Source organism: Asterias amurensis, chromosome 3, assembly GCF_032118995.1.
Source record: "Asterias amurensis chromosome 3, ASM3211899v1".
Taxonomy (NCBI): domain Eukaryota; kingdom Metazoa; phylum Echinodermata; class Asteroidea; order Forcipulatida; family Asteriidae; genus Asterias; species Asterias amurensis.
The window spans coordinates 6847257-6863733 of NC_092650.1; the positions used below are offsets into that span (position 1 = coordinate 6847257).

Sequence of the window (16477 nt, forward strand, 5' to 3'; positions counted from 1 at the left end):
AAAGAGCAAGTGCTTATAAGAGGTGAAGGAACGCCTCACTTGAACACTTATTACCATTAGGCTTGTGGAATAGCCGTAGGGCGAAGGCACTTTCACATAAAGACGACTTTAAAGGCACAGGAGAGGTTTACGGTAATTGTCAATGGCCAGTCTTCTCAATTGATGTATACCATTGCATAAAATATCAAATCTTTGAAATGTTTTACTCAATTTCTGCGAATTTGCAAGAGAATAATGAAAAGGACCTCCTTTTTGCACAAAATGTGTGTGCTTTTATATGGCCAACTCCTTCAACCCTGAAGTATTTTAATATTAATTGAGTGAGCAATTACCTCTTTTTCGAAAACTACGGTACTTCAAAGCCGTTTCCACAATATCGTATACTATCAACAGCTATTCATTGCTCGTTACCAAGTAAATGTTTATGCTAACAATTATTTTGAGTAAACTACCAAGAGTGTCCAGTGACTTTAACGGAATAGGTTGATCGTGAAAACCACGTAAATGTCAAAGTACACCCAACTCCACAAAGCTTTTATCATTGCCCTACATGTGCAGAATAGCACAAGCGATTGGTAATGCCCATTCTACCCTAAACGAGTTAAACGATTCTGCTTGTTGGTACTTCGCAGCTTTTCCTTCCTTTATAATGGCTAAACTATAGGTTTTCTCGGTCAAATTCAGAAAATGAGCAGCCAATTTCATTTTCATGCGTTCGAGTTAAAGCTGTTTTACCTCTCCAGTTGTTACTGTGTTTCAAATTCAGAATTCGGCCATTCAATTTCGTTTTAAGTCGATTCAAATTCTTTTAGCACTCTGTTCAATTTAGCGTATCGTCATGACTCTTTTTCGTGGCACACACGCCTCAAGAAGCGTTGCGAATTTGAATGCTGCTGTTAAAGAATTGTTAAAATTAATGATTTTTTTTTAATCGAATGACGCAACATTACATTTGACTAACCATAAAACGAAATCGAATAACCCTTTTCTATTTCGCGCGAAATAGAATAACTTGGTGGTTGAATTGGCTGCTCATTTGCCGAAATTGACCGAGAAAACCTATATATAAAAGGTGATTGAGAGAAAAATACAACACGACTGCAATGGGCTAATGATTAAGTTCGAGGGGAAATGTGTCACATGTGTCACATACATAATTATCAAGCTGATGATAATTATTTTCACGACTCTACTTCTAAGACATCATCGACGTTTTTTAAAACCGTCCCGAAAGCTGCAACTTGTTCTGACAATTAAACGTGTATAGATGTATACTATTTAAAAAAGACCAGTATTCTCACTTTTGCGTATCATAAAATTTATACGAACAAAACATTAATCTCATGACAATTTGGGCTCAACGTATGCAAGAACATGATGAAAGAATAAAAAGAAGGGAAAAACACAAATGCTGTTTAGGATTGCGTGCTTTCAATGATGCCCGAAAAAGATAATGCCTCGAGTTAACGACTTTGTGTGAAAATGTATCTTTTACTTTCTCTATGGCTACATTTACAACGCTTATTAATATAAACGCATCCCAAGTGCTCTTTGCAAACTTAGGTGTCAGAGTCATTAACTTGTGGAGTAATAAAAAATATCCAAAAGTACATACTGCCCTTAAAGACACTCGTCACTATTGGTAAGTGTCAAAGACCAGTCTTCTCACTTGGCGTGTCTCAATATATGCATAAAACAACAAACATATTGAGCTAAGTTGGTCATCTAAGTTGCGAGATAATAATGAAAGAAAAAAATCACCCTTGTTGCACAAAGTTGTATGCTTTATCAGATGCTTGGCTTCGAGACCTTAAATTCTAAACATGAGGTTACGAAAGTAAATTCGTGGAAAATTACTTCTTTCTCGTAAACTACGTCTCTTCATGCAGAGGGGGCCGTTTTTCACAATGTTTTATACTATCAACTTCTCCCCATTACTCGTTACCAAGTAAGGCTTTATGCTAACAATTACTTTGAGTAATTACCAATAGTGTCCACTGCCTTTAAAACATTCGTAAACAAATACGGACGCCTAAATTCATGAGATAGGCACCGCGTATAAAATTAACCTTACAAATTCCAAACCAACGTTCATGTGATTTGAATTGACAAATCACATGGGGTGTGCTAACAGTCTCTTCCAAAATAATATAAAAGAAGAGTAGAGCTAGAGGCTACTTTAAAGACACTGGACACTATTCGTAATTGTCACAGACTAGTCTTCACAGTTGGTGTATCTCAACATATGCAAAAAAATAAAAACCTGTGAAAATTTGAGCTCAATCGGTCGTCGAAGTTGCGAGATAAAATAAATAACACCCTTGTCACACGAAGTTGTGTGCTTTCAGATGCTTGATTTCGAGACCTCAAATTCTAAATCTGAGGTCTCGATCAAATTCGTGGACAATTACTTTTTTTCTCGAAAACTACGTCACTTTAAAAGGAGCCTTTCTCACAATGTTTTATACCATAAACCTCCCCCATTACTTGTAATCAAGAAAGGTTTTATGCTTATAATTATTTTGAGTAATTACCAATAGTGTCCACTGCCTTCAAAACGACTCTAGTAATATGTTATTTCATTTCTACAAAAAAAAACATTTCGCAAAATACACCTCATTTTGAATTCATTTTCTAAGCTTATTTCTGGTTTGTTGTTATAAGATCCCTAAGCACCTTCGTTTGTAAATGCGTCCGTTGTCGGTGCTGTTTATTTTGTTACTGATATCATTTATTTATTTATTGAAATCAATTCTCAACAAAATGATATACAACACTCTCCAAGACCCGAACGCCAAAGGAGGATAAACACTCAGGAAAGGGAGATGCAGTCGCACCATGTAAAACAAACAATGATATTTTTGTATCTCAAGCTCGGCCAAAAACTCTATGGAATAATTTATAAAATAATTGAAACCTGACGTTTCGATCATAATACTCTGAATGTCTTCAAGGCTAAACCGGTTTCTTAAACTAACAACCATTTTATTTTACAGACAAATCAGTTGGGAGCACTATGCACATGTGTGGTAATGTATAACATATATAACTTACTTTCTAAAGAGCAATGGAGAGCTGTTGATAGTATACAACATCGTGGGAAACGAGTCCCCTTTAAGTAACGTATTTTTTAAGGAGGTAATTTCTCACAAAAATTTTAAAAGACTTTTTTCGAAGCCTTTTTTTTTTTTGTTTTTTTTTTTCTTCTTTTTTATTAAAACTCGTTGACTGATTGAGCAAAACATTACACAGGGCTGTTATTTTATGCAGGTGTTTGATCCAGCAAGGATTTGAAAACTGTGAACTATCAAACGTGTCCAGTACAAAACAAATACAAATAAAGACAAGTTAATTGCGTGTTGATTTTGTTTTATTTCTGCATTTTTTACGTTTAAAGGCAGTGGACACTATTGGTAATTACTCAAAATAATTATTAGCATAAAACCTTACTTTGTAACGAGTATTGGGGAGAGGTTGATGGTATAAAACATTGTGAGAAACAGCTCCCTCTGAAGTGGAGTATAGTTTTCGAGAAAGAAGTAATTTTCCACGAATTTGATTTCGAGACCTCAAGTTTAGAAATTGAGGTCTCGAAAGCAAGCATCTGAAAGCACACAACTTTGTGTGACCATAGTTATCTCGCAACTCCGACGACCAATCAAGCTCAAATTTTCATAGGTTTGTTATTTCGTGTATATGTTGAGATACACCAAGTGAGAAGACTGGTCTTTGACAATTACCAATAGTGTCCACTGGCTTTAAGTATTTTGTTTACCGTCTGGGCATTTCGGTTCACAAAAGCATTGGCAATAATGCCGCATGATTAAAAATAATTTAACATGCTTAAGATGTCGGCAGACAACCCTACTCAAACCTAACCCCCAGCAATTTGTTTTTAATATGCCATACTCTTTCAACCGTCATCTAAAAGAAAATGAACGCCCCGAGCAGAAGGCTCTCTCGGTTTGAGTCCATTATTAGTTATGGTCCTTCAATTTTCCAAATAATACCCTTTTTTCATTTCCAACTCGCACATTTGTCAGCTTCCATGACACTATAAATCAATCAACTTAAAGGCAGTGGACACTATTGGTAGTTGTCAAAGGCCAATCTTCTCACTTGGTGTATCTTAACATATGCATAAAATAACAAACCTGTGAAAATTTGAGCTCAATTGGTCGTCGAAGTTGCGAGATATGAATGAAATAAAAAACACCCTTGTCACACGAAGTTGTGTGCTTACAGATGCTTGATTTTGAGACCTTGAATTCTAAACTTGAGGTCTCGAAATCAAATTCGTGGAAAATTACTCCTTTCCCGAAAACTACGTTACTTCAGAGGGAGCCGTTTCTCACAATGTTTTATACTATCAACCTCTCCCCATTACTCGTTACCAACTAAGGTTTTTTGCTCATAATCATTTTGAGTAATTACCAATAGTGTCCACTGCCTTTAAAAGATCTCCAGCAAGGTTGCCATCATCTGCGTCTTGCAATCAGTTATACACAAGGTGTAACAATCATGGAGAGACTTAAAATAACATTCAACTTAAAAGAGAAGTTTGCATAATCACGGAGCTTTTCAAATGTGTTTATCATAACATGGACAGATTGATTTACAGACACTGGACACTATTGGTAATTGTCAAAGAGTAGTCTTCACATTTCGTGTATAATGCATAAAATAACAAAATTTGAGCTTAATCGGTCGTCGAAGTTGCGAGATAATAATGAAAGAAAAAACACCCTTGTCACACAAAGTTGTGTGCTTTCACTATGCTTGATTTCGAGACCTCAAACTCTAAGTCCGACGTCTCAAAATTCACATTACTTGTAAAATTCGTTTCTCACTATGTTTTGTACCATTAACCTCTCCTCATTACTCGTCACCAATTAAGGTTTTATGCTAGTAATTATTTTAAGTAATTACCAATAGTGTCCACTGCCTTTATTTTCAGGAATCTATCTGCAATTAGTGCAGAATCAGAGACAGTTGACAGCTCTGCTATAGCTTTGATGACTCAGAGCGTATTACATAATATTTAATCCCATTCTAAAGTGCTCAATGATTAAAGGCCAGTCTAAAATACTACATCCCACACAGTCAGTGTGCTATGTCAGACGCAGCTCAATCATAAGCTGCCCTTTAACATAAACGTACACAAAATCACACATTGGAATCGTTGTGCATAATTACTGCATTTTACTGTCAATAGAGTCCGGGTATTTTGATGAAAGGTCCTCTCAAAGAGGAATCGTGTATCTTCCATCACATAACAAAATGAAGAGAAAAAAACTCATGATATAAACTAACGGTGACTGAAAAATTCGTTACTGCAATACATTAAAGCCACTCGATAAACAGTATTGTCCAAAGGCCCACAATTCGTGAATCTCCACTGCTATATAAAATAACCACTCACGTTTCGCCGTGTCATGAAATGTGTTTAAAATAAATTCGTAATTCTCGATAGCGAGAATTGAAAACTGTTTTAATGTTTTTTTCCAAAAAGTAAATCATTTCATGGAGTGATAATTCAAGAGAAGTCTTTCACCATTACCTTATTTGTATTAAGTTATTTGTAAATCTGTTAAAAAATAAAAATTCTGTTATAAAAGTGTATAATGGCTTTAAGGGGAAGTTACACGTTTAGATTGTCAAACACCGGTCTTCTCACTTGGTGTATCTCAACATTAGCATAACATAACAAACCTGTGAAAATTTGAGTTCAATAAGTCGTTGAAGTTGCGAGGAAATGATTAGGAAAAAACACCCTTGTTGGACGAATTTGTGTGCTACTAGATATGAATAAAATATTTTAGTGAGAAATTACCTCTTTCTCAAAATCTATGCTACTTCAGAGGGAGCCGTTTCTCACAATGTTTTATACTATCAACAGCTCCCCAATGCTTGTTACCAAGTCAGCTTTTAAGTTAATATTATTTGTTTTGAGTCATTACCAAACGTGTACCTTCCCTTTAAAACACAAAGTTGACATGGTCCCCTGTTGTCTTCAAAACTTGTTTGTGTACAATAATAATGTCCGTGCATTTTCTGCACGCACTAAACCATTTCCCTTGGTTATACTATGAAAACGTTCACAACTTGTTACAATTCCATTCAATGCTTGCCAATCAAGGTGAACACATTACCGGCACATTCGGGAATACATCTGTGACGTCACAGATGGATCAGCTGCACCATCATAATTGGTTAAGTTATGTAAATAAAAAAAACAAAGATTACAGAGTAGTTCATTTTCTAAACGCTGTCCGTTCTCCCTCTGCGGATAGTTCTATGAGGTTGTGAATTATGTGACCTGGTTCATCATATATGGTGTGACAACCCATACGTTTCACAAGTGTACGGATACACATACAGATACCGATACGTCGACACTTTGTGACTGTTTACGTGACGCATACCTGCGACTATCGTATTTTGCACACACGTTAGCTACGGATACGGGAGCTCATACACGTCGTAGGAAGACGGATACTGCTTTGCAGACTTTTAGTTGTATTTTGGTCCCAGATCAAAAACATTTCCCACGGAGTTGCTTTCACTGGTATCGTGCTTGATATATAGAAAATTGTTAGTCATTTGCCGGCAAAATTATGAGAAAATGCAGCGTATAAAACACGGGGTCTCTATCGGTCATGTTTGTCAGAAAAACACTCATGATGAATGCGAGCGCACTCAAGAAAAACTTAGTTGGCGAAACGAAATCCAGCACTCGGCAGACGTGAACGGATACGGTTATCATATCCTTATCTGTATCTGTATCCGCACGCTTGCGAAATCTCTAATTAATACATTTTACACATCATTATCAAACTAGCGAGGCATTGAATTGTGACGTAGATCAATGTATTTGTTTTGCGGTAACACCATTGTGTGATATCTTCTTTCTGTCGGACAGATTTTGTTGTCTTGAGAACTTGCCCGGCTTTATTCTGCTGCTATATATATTTTAGTGGGTCGAGGTTGCCGCCGGGGTATGTTCTTCATGGGTCTTAAAGGCAGTGGACACTATTGGTAATTACTCAAAATAATTATTGGCATAAAACCTTTCTTGGTGACGAGTAATGGGGAGAGGTTGATGGTATAAAACATTGTGAGAAACGGCTCCCTCTGAAGTGCCATAGTTTTCGAGAAAGAAGTATTTAGACTTTGATGACCGATTGAGCTCAAATTTTCACAGGTTAGTTATTTTATGCATATGTTGAGATACACCAACTGTGAAGGCTAGTCTTTGACAATTACCAATAGTGTCCACTGCCTTTAACGTTTCGACTCATGCTCTTGTCATCGGCAGTATACTAAACAACGAGACGATGTTCTCAAACGATCATAATTAAACCCAGCAAGTAGATTACACATGGTGCTACACAACATATTCTTATTTATTATCGAGAAAACGCCATCTTGTTCATGTGTCTTGTTTCCAACTGCAGTAACCATTTGATTCACTATGTTCACTGTACACACAAAAAAAGCCATTGCCATTTCTCCTTCCAGCCTCGGTTTGGGATACACGGGGAAAAACCAAGATGGTCGCAACATTTTCCTTCATAATAGTGACAAGAAGTCTAGTGCGAGGGAAGGTTGCAAGAAAACATGCACAACGTAGTTATTTACTGACATGCTTACGGTAACCTTTGATCAATTTCGCAGCACGGTACTTTAACACAGTTTGGTTGTGGCAGTTGCATTTTTCAAAATAAAAAGATTTGTAGTGTTATTATTTGTATAATCTTGTGTATATACAAATCAAACTTACACCTTGACAGCTATCCAAATTTTATACAGTTTCCGTTTTGGAAAATAGGTATTTTTTTAGTATTTAATAATAGCCCTGTTTTATAGTACAGTTTTGATATCCATGGTCTCTTCTTTGTCGTCGTACACACTCATGAAATCATAGTCTTCATCATAGGGTTCCATTTCTCCCTCGATATACGGGTCCGCACTTAGGGCAGCTTTGACAGTTTTACGCACAAAATAAACAATCAAAGATGTGAGGGCGACGTGCCATGCGAAAATAAGGCCGACCGTTAGCCTGACAGCGTCTTCATTCTGCCACTGTCTACCGCTCACGCAGAGCGTGAACCCGACCTGAATACACCAAATTCCCTGCACCATGGTGCAGCCGCAGCGAATCCATCGTATACGTTGCATTTGGGGCAGAAAAGTCTCCCCAAGAATGACCATAGCAGTCGCCAGGGTGAGCAGTAGTTGGGGCTCGTACATCGCGCGGTCCGTTCCAACTGGGAATTTACACACGTGGTCCTTGAGAGCTGTAAAATGGCACAGGAACGTTGCGGCTAGACACAGCCGGCTGATGAAGCGCCATGCACTCGGCGTCCACCAACGGTCCGCGGCGATCCGGGCGAAGGAGTAAGGGATCAACGGCCCCCACACCATCCAAACATTCCACCTGTTTTGATGCCCGGAACTGCGACTTAATCCACTCCGGAGAAGCTCAATGAAGAGTACAAGTCCGGTGAAGCATAGCACGGCGACAGCCTCTAATGAAGACCGTTCGAAGCACGTATCCATCACATTGTTCCGGCATGAGGAGTCGCAATCCCGCGAGAATTCTCGGTAACACCGGCTGAATGTCCAGCCAATCCCCAAGAAAAAGAGAAACAATCCAAGCACGAGAAAATCACTCCAGTTGGTCAGGTTTGTCTCCATCGTTCCCTTCTAAAATACTTTACCCCGACAAAGAAGCTCACCCCAGCAATGCGACTCACTCGCTACGTCTCCACTGATTTCAGTGAGGAGAGAATTAAGCTAATGAAGATGACGATGATGGCAACGGCCAGTGTTTTGGATTGAAGTCAGTTTCCTCTGCCTATGCGACAAGAAAGCCCGCGCCCCACTGCTCACACTCAGAACATCGTCCTCCCCGTTCGCTCACTTCGCCGTCAAATAAGACGGCCCTGTGGGAAATTGGCAGATCGAATGCTGCTGTAATTGCTCTCCTAGTTACACGGTGAAAGAGAGCAAGCAAGATGGAATAGAGCGAGAAGGGGAAGAGGGTAAAATACAAAAATATCCCATCCCCCCATTTTATCTATCAATTCCTATGGGTTCGCAATAATTGTACATTAGAATTGACAAGCACACGAACTCTGTGTACCACCTACGGCAATATCCATTCACGACAAACATTTTCGCAGGGAAATTTCTCTCTTTTGTTGTTGAAGGCTGCTCTTATGAAAACCGTTTTACTATTTTTTTTTTTCCGTGCACCGTACATGTACGCGAGTAAACGCACGCCCGGTCAGCTCTTTTTTGTAATTACATAAATCACCGAGATAAAATCTTTAGCGAGTTGCGCTTATTCCTACGGGCATAATAAACGTAGCGTGGTTACCATGACGTATCTGCAGCCTGTCTACAACTACCATCATGGGATTTTGTTTTCCCTCTTCCATTGAATGTGCAATATTGACTTGCAAATCTAACACCCACTTTAACCCTAAGGGCTGTATGTTCAATACACGAGCTTTGCATTTTCTTTCAACTAAGGTACCATAAGGCTCCTCGAGCCAGTAGACTCGGAGTCCATAAACGACTGCCGATATAAAGTAACTACATCACTCAAAAGACAACAAACCCAGACAATGTGTTACTTCAAAATTAGTTCAGCTGCATACTTGGCAGCCTCACCAAAGGTGTCCAGTATGCATTTCACCTGTGTTATGTATTTTTGATTCATTTTGATTAATCAATGAGAGACTTTCAGGACGCTTGGTGGCAGCAGACCTACCAGGTTACCAATGCGCAAGCGCAGACTGTTGAATGAGTTGCATTGTGGGATATATATGGATCAAATTTGGATACCAGCAAGACCACAATGCACCTAATTCCAAGCTTTACGCGCGCGCCCCGGTATTTTGCGAAAAGATCTATTGTTCTCGATAATGTGCACACGCTCAGAACTACGTAATCAATAGACCTTTTCGCAAATACTGGGGCGCGCGCGTAAAGCTTGGAATTAGATGCATTGTGGTCTAGCTGGTAGCAAAATTTGATTCATATTTATCCCACAATGCACCTCACTCAACAGTCTACGCTTGCGCATTGGTTTTTGCGATAAGGTCTATGGAAATTTACCTGGTAAGTCTGCTGCCACCTAGCGCCTCAAATTCCCCCATTGGTCCGTTCAACTTAGGCCACCCACGCATTATTTTGCATTGAAAATGTTTACCCGGACGCTGACACTGCATGGAATAACCCTTAGTCACCCTCAGTCAGTTCTAGTAGAAAAATAAACAACACTATAAGCAATTATTAAAGGTACCTTTAAACAGGCAAACACTGTTTTCAGTGGACCAAATTGCATTGCCATACCCAAATTATTCATGGGTTTATCTATTTATTTATTTATTTAGCTACTTACTATTTCAATGATTGATTCATTTTGTTTTCATAAGACAAGCGCTCACATCACAGCTTATCAGGTCGTATATTATAATGGATGGGCAACTTTGTTTCCTGATCCACGTTAATGCTTGAACAATATTGGGGGGTTTTCTGTTTGAATAACTCATAAACGGACCTGTTCTAAATAGCTACCTAAACTAGAATAAAGTAAAAATTAATGGATGGTATAATAAAATTAATCTTTATAAAGCCAGTGGACACTATTGGTAATTGTCAAAGACCAGTCTTCTTACTTGTTGTATCTCAACATATGCATAAAATAACAAACCTGTGAAAATTGCGAGATAACTATGAAAGAAAAAATCACCATTGTCACACGAATTTGTGTGCTTTCAGATGCTTGATTTCGAGACCTCAAATTCTAAACTTGAGGTTTCGAAATCAAATTCGTAAAAAACTACTTCTTTCTCGAAAACTACTCCACTTCAGAGGGAGCTGTTTCTCACAATGTTTTGTACCACCAACCTCTCCCCATTACTCGTTACAAAGTAAGGTTTTCTGCTAATAATTATTTTGAGTAATTACCAATAGTGTCCACTGCCTTTAACACTACTTCCTGGTCAGAATGTACCTTATCCGTGCCCAAATGGGCCCGACTCATGTGGTCCATAAGATGTATAATTCCGAGTCAAAATGGCCCCAAAATGGGTCAACACGATCCAGAAATTGGTCAAAGTGACCCTTAGTCACAAAGATAAATCCCATTGGGTTAACATTTTCCGGGTCAAACTGACCCAGACAAAAATCATCCCTACAGCTTCCAAGAACAATTATTCACAAAAGTGGAAAATTTTACCAGCCAAAATTACAAGTGACAGGCAAAGTTGTGTCTGGTGCTCTATTCGTAACATTCACTTGAAGGTAAAAAACAACGGAAAACATTTTTTTTTTTTTTTACAAATATGTGTTGCAGTCCCGCCACACTGTGGGGGACACTCCTTTGTTATGTATCCCCCATAACGGTGTAAAAAACACTGTTTGGAAGTGTGTAGGTTCACTACAAGTTCATACATTGTGTTGACCTTTTTGTAATCGGGGCCCAATTTCATGGCTCTGCTTACCGCCGAATTCTGCGCTTACGATCACGATTCCCAGCTTTGCAAGTGCCGAATCTCTGCGCTAGCCTTGTAAGTGCAGAGGGAGTACGCACGCGTAGAAGCCAAAATTCATCGCTAACCCGTGAAATACGCTTACCGTTAGCACAGAATTCCCTGCTCCCGTAAGCGCTATTTCTGTGCTTACGGTAAGCAGAGCCATGAAACTCGGCCAAGGTCCACACTCCGTTAGCGTCAAAACACCCCATGGAACAATTTAACAAACATCTCAGCAAACAAACAAAAAACAACACCCAAAGCAACATACAACTGCACTCTAAGTCCACAACGCGTCCCTGAAAGAAGAAAAAACACAGAATTCACTGAAACGAGTGGATATCAACTGAGACGCTACCGTAATCTAACTATAATAAAACTCATTAGTTCCGAAGGTCTAGCTGTGATCAAATAACCTACTCAACACAGCGCTTCGACAAGAAGACGTTTGGAAAAGACTTGAGTGGATGTGACTCGAGAAAGTCAATTACACCTCGAGAATGTCAATGTCTTCCTTTCGCTACCGGGTTACAGTCCAGCTTCCGGCTTGCCCATTTTGGGGGTATAGTATTACTTACAAGTAATACCCTACAAGATTAACATGGACCTAATTCAATTTGAATCCAAGTCCAAGACTTAATTGAGACTAATGCAGCAAATGCTAAGTCGGTTTGCGAAATGTTTAGTGTTGCTGAACAAAATAAGCATGTGGTTGGTTACACACAAAGTACACTCATGTTAATCTAGCAAAGTGGGTCAAAGCGAATATTATTTGGAGACATTATAGCAATACTTTAAAGGGACACTATTGGTAATTACCTGCAAATAACAAGTGCTACCATAAAAACGTACTTCCTAACGAGCAAAAATGGTGAGATGTTGATAGTTAAAAACATCTGAAGGAACGCACTTTTTGAGAAAGAGTCTCACTCGCATATGAAACGACTTTAGGCCCGAAGCCTTTTGAAAGACATAGGCCTATGGAAGCACACAAATTTAGGCAACAAATACTTTTTTTTTTCTTCTTCTTCTTTTTTTCTTCTTTTTCTTTTTTCGTTTCTCTTGTTACTTCGACGACTATAATTGAGTTAAAATGTTCACATTTATAATTTTATGCATTGGGATACATCAAATGGGAATACTGGTCATTGACTAAATCAAAGGTGCCCATGGCCTTTAAAGCAAGAATCCAATGGGTTTTTTTCCGGGGTCCATTCCAGTCCCCTAAAGAAAGATGGTGCAGAATCAGAAGTCTTTAATACTTCACGTTAAAACAAATCTGCAACATGACACTGTGTTTTATACGCTTCGGGTGCAATTATTATGCTTAAAAAAACGTTAGATGACGTCACATTTAAAATAGCCGGAAATTATGTTTACCTGAAAATGTTTATGATTGATGTAAGTCAAACAAAAAGGCATTGACCTTTTGACATACCAATAATGTTTAATGCTCGTTAAAAGACTTCTCGTTTCAAAGTTCACTTTGAAAGAGTTTCAAATAAGACGACACGTTACACAAATTTTAAGGCGATGTTGAAGACTTGTAATGGTTAAAGACACTGGACACTATTGGTAATTGACGAAGACCAGGCTTCTTACTTGGTACATCTCAACATTATGCATGAAATAACAAACCTGTGAAAATTTGAGCTCAATATGGTCGTCGAAGTTGCGAGATAATAATGAAAGAAAAAAAAAAACCTTGTCACACGAAGTTGCGTGCTTTTAGATGCTTGATTTTGAGACCTCAAATTCTAAACCTAATGAGGTCTCGAAATCAAGTTCGTGGAAAATTACTTGCGTTCTCGAAAACTACATCACTTCATAGCCGTTTCTCACAATGTTTTGTACTATCAACCTCTCCCCCATAACTCGTCACCAAGTAAGGTTTTGTGCGAATAATTGTTTTGAGTAATTACCAATAGTGTCCACTGCCTTTAAATACACTTCCAGTTCGGTTGGCTTCGATGTTTGATTGCTCGGCTGTTTTATGTACACAAAAGTTGTTTACATTTAAATTTTGTTTAGAGTACTTTATTGCCTGGGGTTAATAGTTTTAATGTAAGGCACTTCGGGATATTTGACAGAAGCCGCCATATAAATGCATGTTAATATTAAAAGAGGCATCCGTGCAGTTTTCAACCACTATATGTATGATTCTAATCACAAATATAAGGATTTTTCTGTAGCCAGCCCTTTCCTATACCGTTGTTCAACAGAGGAATTTACATTTGAAACCAATCACGACAGCAATTTTCCATAACACGCTGAAGTGCCAGAAATCAATAATGTAAATACGATCAAGGGACAAGACATTTTAAATGTTGAAACGGTTACTGTGAACTGCAAAACGATTGATTCGTTTGCGCGGGAAGGAGGCACGCGACTGAATATTGTTAACTGAGGAATTAAATTATAGTAACAATTAATTTAACTTAATTAATATACATCGTATTAAGTTAGAACTTCGGAAGCGTGTTTGGGAGTGAAGATAAACACGAACCAATTCACCCCCTGGGGCGATACTTGATTTAATCAACTCCGAATGAATATAAATAAGTTATTTGGCTTCCCTTCAAGGCACTGGAAACCGTTGGTAGGTGGTGGATGAATAAAACAAGATTTGATCTGAATTAGCTTGTCTCCAGATTCCCAATCTATTTTGAAGCAGTATTATTTTTTTAATAACATTTTTAACGCACCGCCGTGGATTTCACAAAACTCTTCCTAACTTAAGACTAGTCGTAGGACTTAGGACGAGTCCCAACCATTCACTGTAGCATGCAGACCTTAAGATTAATCCTAAGTTAAGACGAGTTACTCGTCCTAACTCGAGATAAGACGAGTCCTAACTCTTTGTGAAATCGACGGCTGGACACCTTTCGTAATTGACAAAGACCAGGGCCCAATTTCATGGCTCTGCTTACCGTAAGCACAGAGTCGGCGCTTACTGAAGCAGGAAATTCTGAGCTTACGGCAAGCATATTTCACGGGTTAGCGGCGAATTTACGCTTCTGCGCGTGCGTACTCCACGTTACTAGGCATTCTACGCTTACAAGGCTAGCGCAGAAATTCGGCGCTTGCACGTAAGCGGGGAATCGTGATCGTAAGCGCAGAATTCGGCGGTAAGCAGAGCCATGAAATTGGGCCCTGTACAATCCCTTTGGGAATCCGAACATCCAACATATGCATGTGCATTACAAGCATTACATTAACAAATCTGTGATTTTATTTAACTCAATTGGTCATTGAAGCTACACGAGAATGATGTCAGAAAAACACCATTTTGCACAATAATGTGTGTGCTTTTGATATGCTAAAAGGCTTCATGCCGGAAATAAAGTTATTAGTTTATTAACAAATTACCCATTTCTCAACAACTACGTTCTTTCAGAAGTAGCTGTTTTACACTATCAACAGCTGCTCTCCGTTGCTCGTAATACCAAGCAAGTTCTCATGCTACTTTTTTTTTTTTTTTTTTTTTTTTTGCCAACAGTGTCCAGTGCCTTTAAAACAAATCATAAACCAGTTAGGTACATGAAATTAAATTACAACAGCCGTGTTGAGATATTTAATTAGCTGAGTTTATTCACACACGGGTGGGATGAAGGGAAACATTATATTTAACTAGAGGTATTTCTTTCTCTCTTTTTTTTTTTCTTTTTTAGAGGGCATGGCTAAGGAGCGTGTTCATGCGAAGGGCAGCCGTTCGTGTTCATGCGAAGGGCAGCCGTTGGTGCCTGCAAGTCTAAGCGCGGCACGGTAGGAAATACCCACGGGTAAATCCGGAACACCGGTATTTTTGTTTTGCTCCTCACTCCACGTGCAATGTTTACATTGTATACGTTGCTGAATATTATATGAGTAAAGTAATGGAGAAAATGAATATTGGATGGCATTTTATTTCCGTTTGTGGACGCAGGGAGAAGAAGGTCCCCAAAGTCTTGGATGCTTGGGCCTGCAGTAAATCCATTTTTTTTTTTTTCGTGTGACTCATATTACATATTTATAAGTATTGGGAAGTTCAATTTGACCAGAGACTCGGATGGGAGGAGGTTATATTTACAGATAAAAAAAAACACATGGCCTCGAGGTTTACAGCTCCTCTCTTATTTAGAGGAAGGCATTCAATTTATTATTTACATAATGGAAAAATAAAATTAAAAACTGAAATAAAACAAGCGTAGTGAACATTGAATGAAGGGACCGGGCTGCCATGTCAAAGTCTCTAGGTGACAAAGGTGCGACAAAGGTGATTTTTTTCTTCCATTATTCTCTGGCAACTTCGACGACCATTGATTACAAATTTTCACATGTTTTTGATGCATATATGTTGAGATACACCAAGCATGCACCAAGTGAGAATTTGACTGGTCTTTGGCAATTACCAAAAGCTGTCCAGTCCCTTTAACATACTAAATATAACAAGAAAGAAGAAGTTATTCGCTGGAGAGCTGGAGAATGTCAACGTAAGTGCACGAATAGGGGGTTCGTGTTTGCAGAACGGATATGCCCTTTCACTGGGTTATTTATATTACTGTATATAGTGCATGATATCTCTTCATCTATTATATTCATACGCTATTCAACTACATATCAGTGCCACAGCTTGGGTAAGTTCCAATTGCGAGGAGGCCAAGAAGATTAATGGTAAACCTTTGGGAAAACGAACATACATCTTTTCAATCTGTACGGGGGTGTGGCATATCGGTTTGGCTCCCTGAAAAGACAAATAAACACCCCTCACAAGCGTGAACAAATTTCTCCTATTTTGCATGATTTACATTGGCTTCCGATAAAACACTGTATTCAGTATAAGATACTTTCATTAAAGTCACCTGGAAATATAATTTTTTTCTTTCAAACATTAGAGTATATGCTTACGAACAATAAAACAATTTGTTTAGTAATTGTTTGTCACGATT

The 16477-nt window shown here is 38.5% G+C and overlaps 2 protein-coding genes across 2 annotated transcripts in view; both read right to left on the bottom strand.

The window, feature by feature from the left end:
• Window positions 1-3645: 3645 nt before the first annotated feature.
• Window positions 3646-9716, bottom strand: LOC139935366 (transmembrane protein 45B-like). The gene has a single exon (XM_071929912.1). The coding sequence runs from the start codon at window positions 8698-8700 to the stop codon at window positions 7864-7866; it is 837 nt and encodes a 278-aa protein (XP_071786013.1). The 5' UTR covers window positions 8701-9716; the 3' UTR covers window positions 3646-7863.
• Window positions 9717-10024: 308 nt separating this feature from the next.
• LOC139934415 (cysteine desulfurase-like) overlaps window positions 10025-16477 on the bottom strand; it is a 32990-nt gene continuing 26537 nt past the window's right edge. Inside the window, exon 12 of the mRNA XM_071928644.1 lies at window positions 10025-10271. The gene's annotated coding sequence lies outside the window, so the exon portion shown is untranslated. The remainder of the gene's footprint in view (window positions 10272-16477) is intronic.

Coding starts and splice junctions, on each gene's coding strand:
- LOC139935366 (XM_071929912.1), bottom strand. CDS start 8,700: ATGGAGACAAACCTGACCAACTGGAGTGATTTTCTCGTGCTTGGATTG.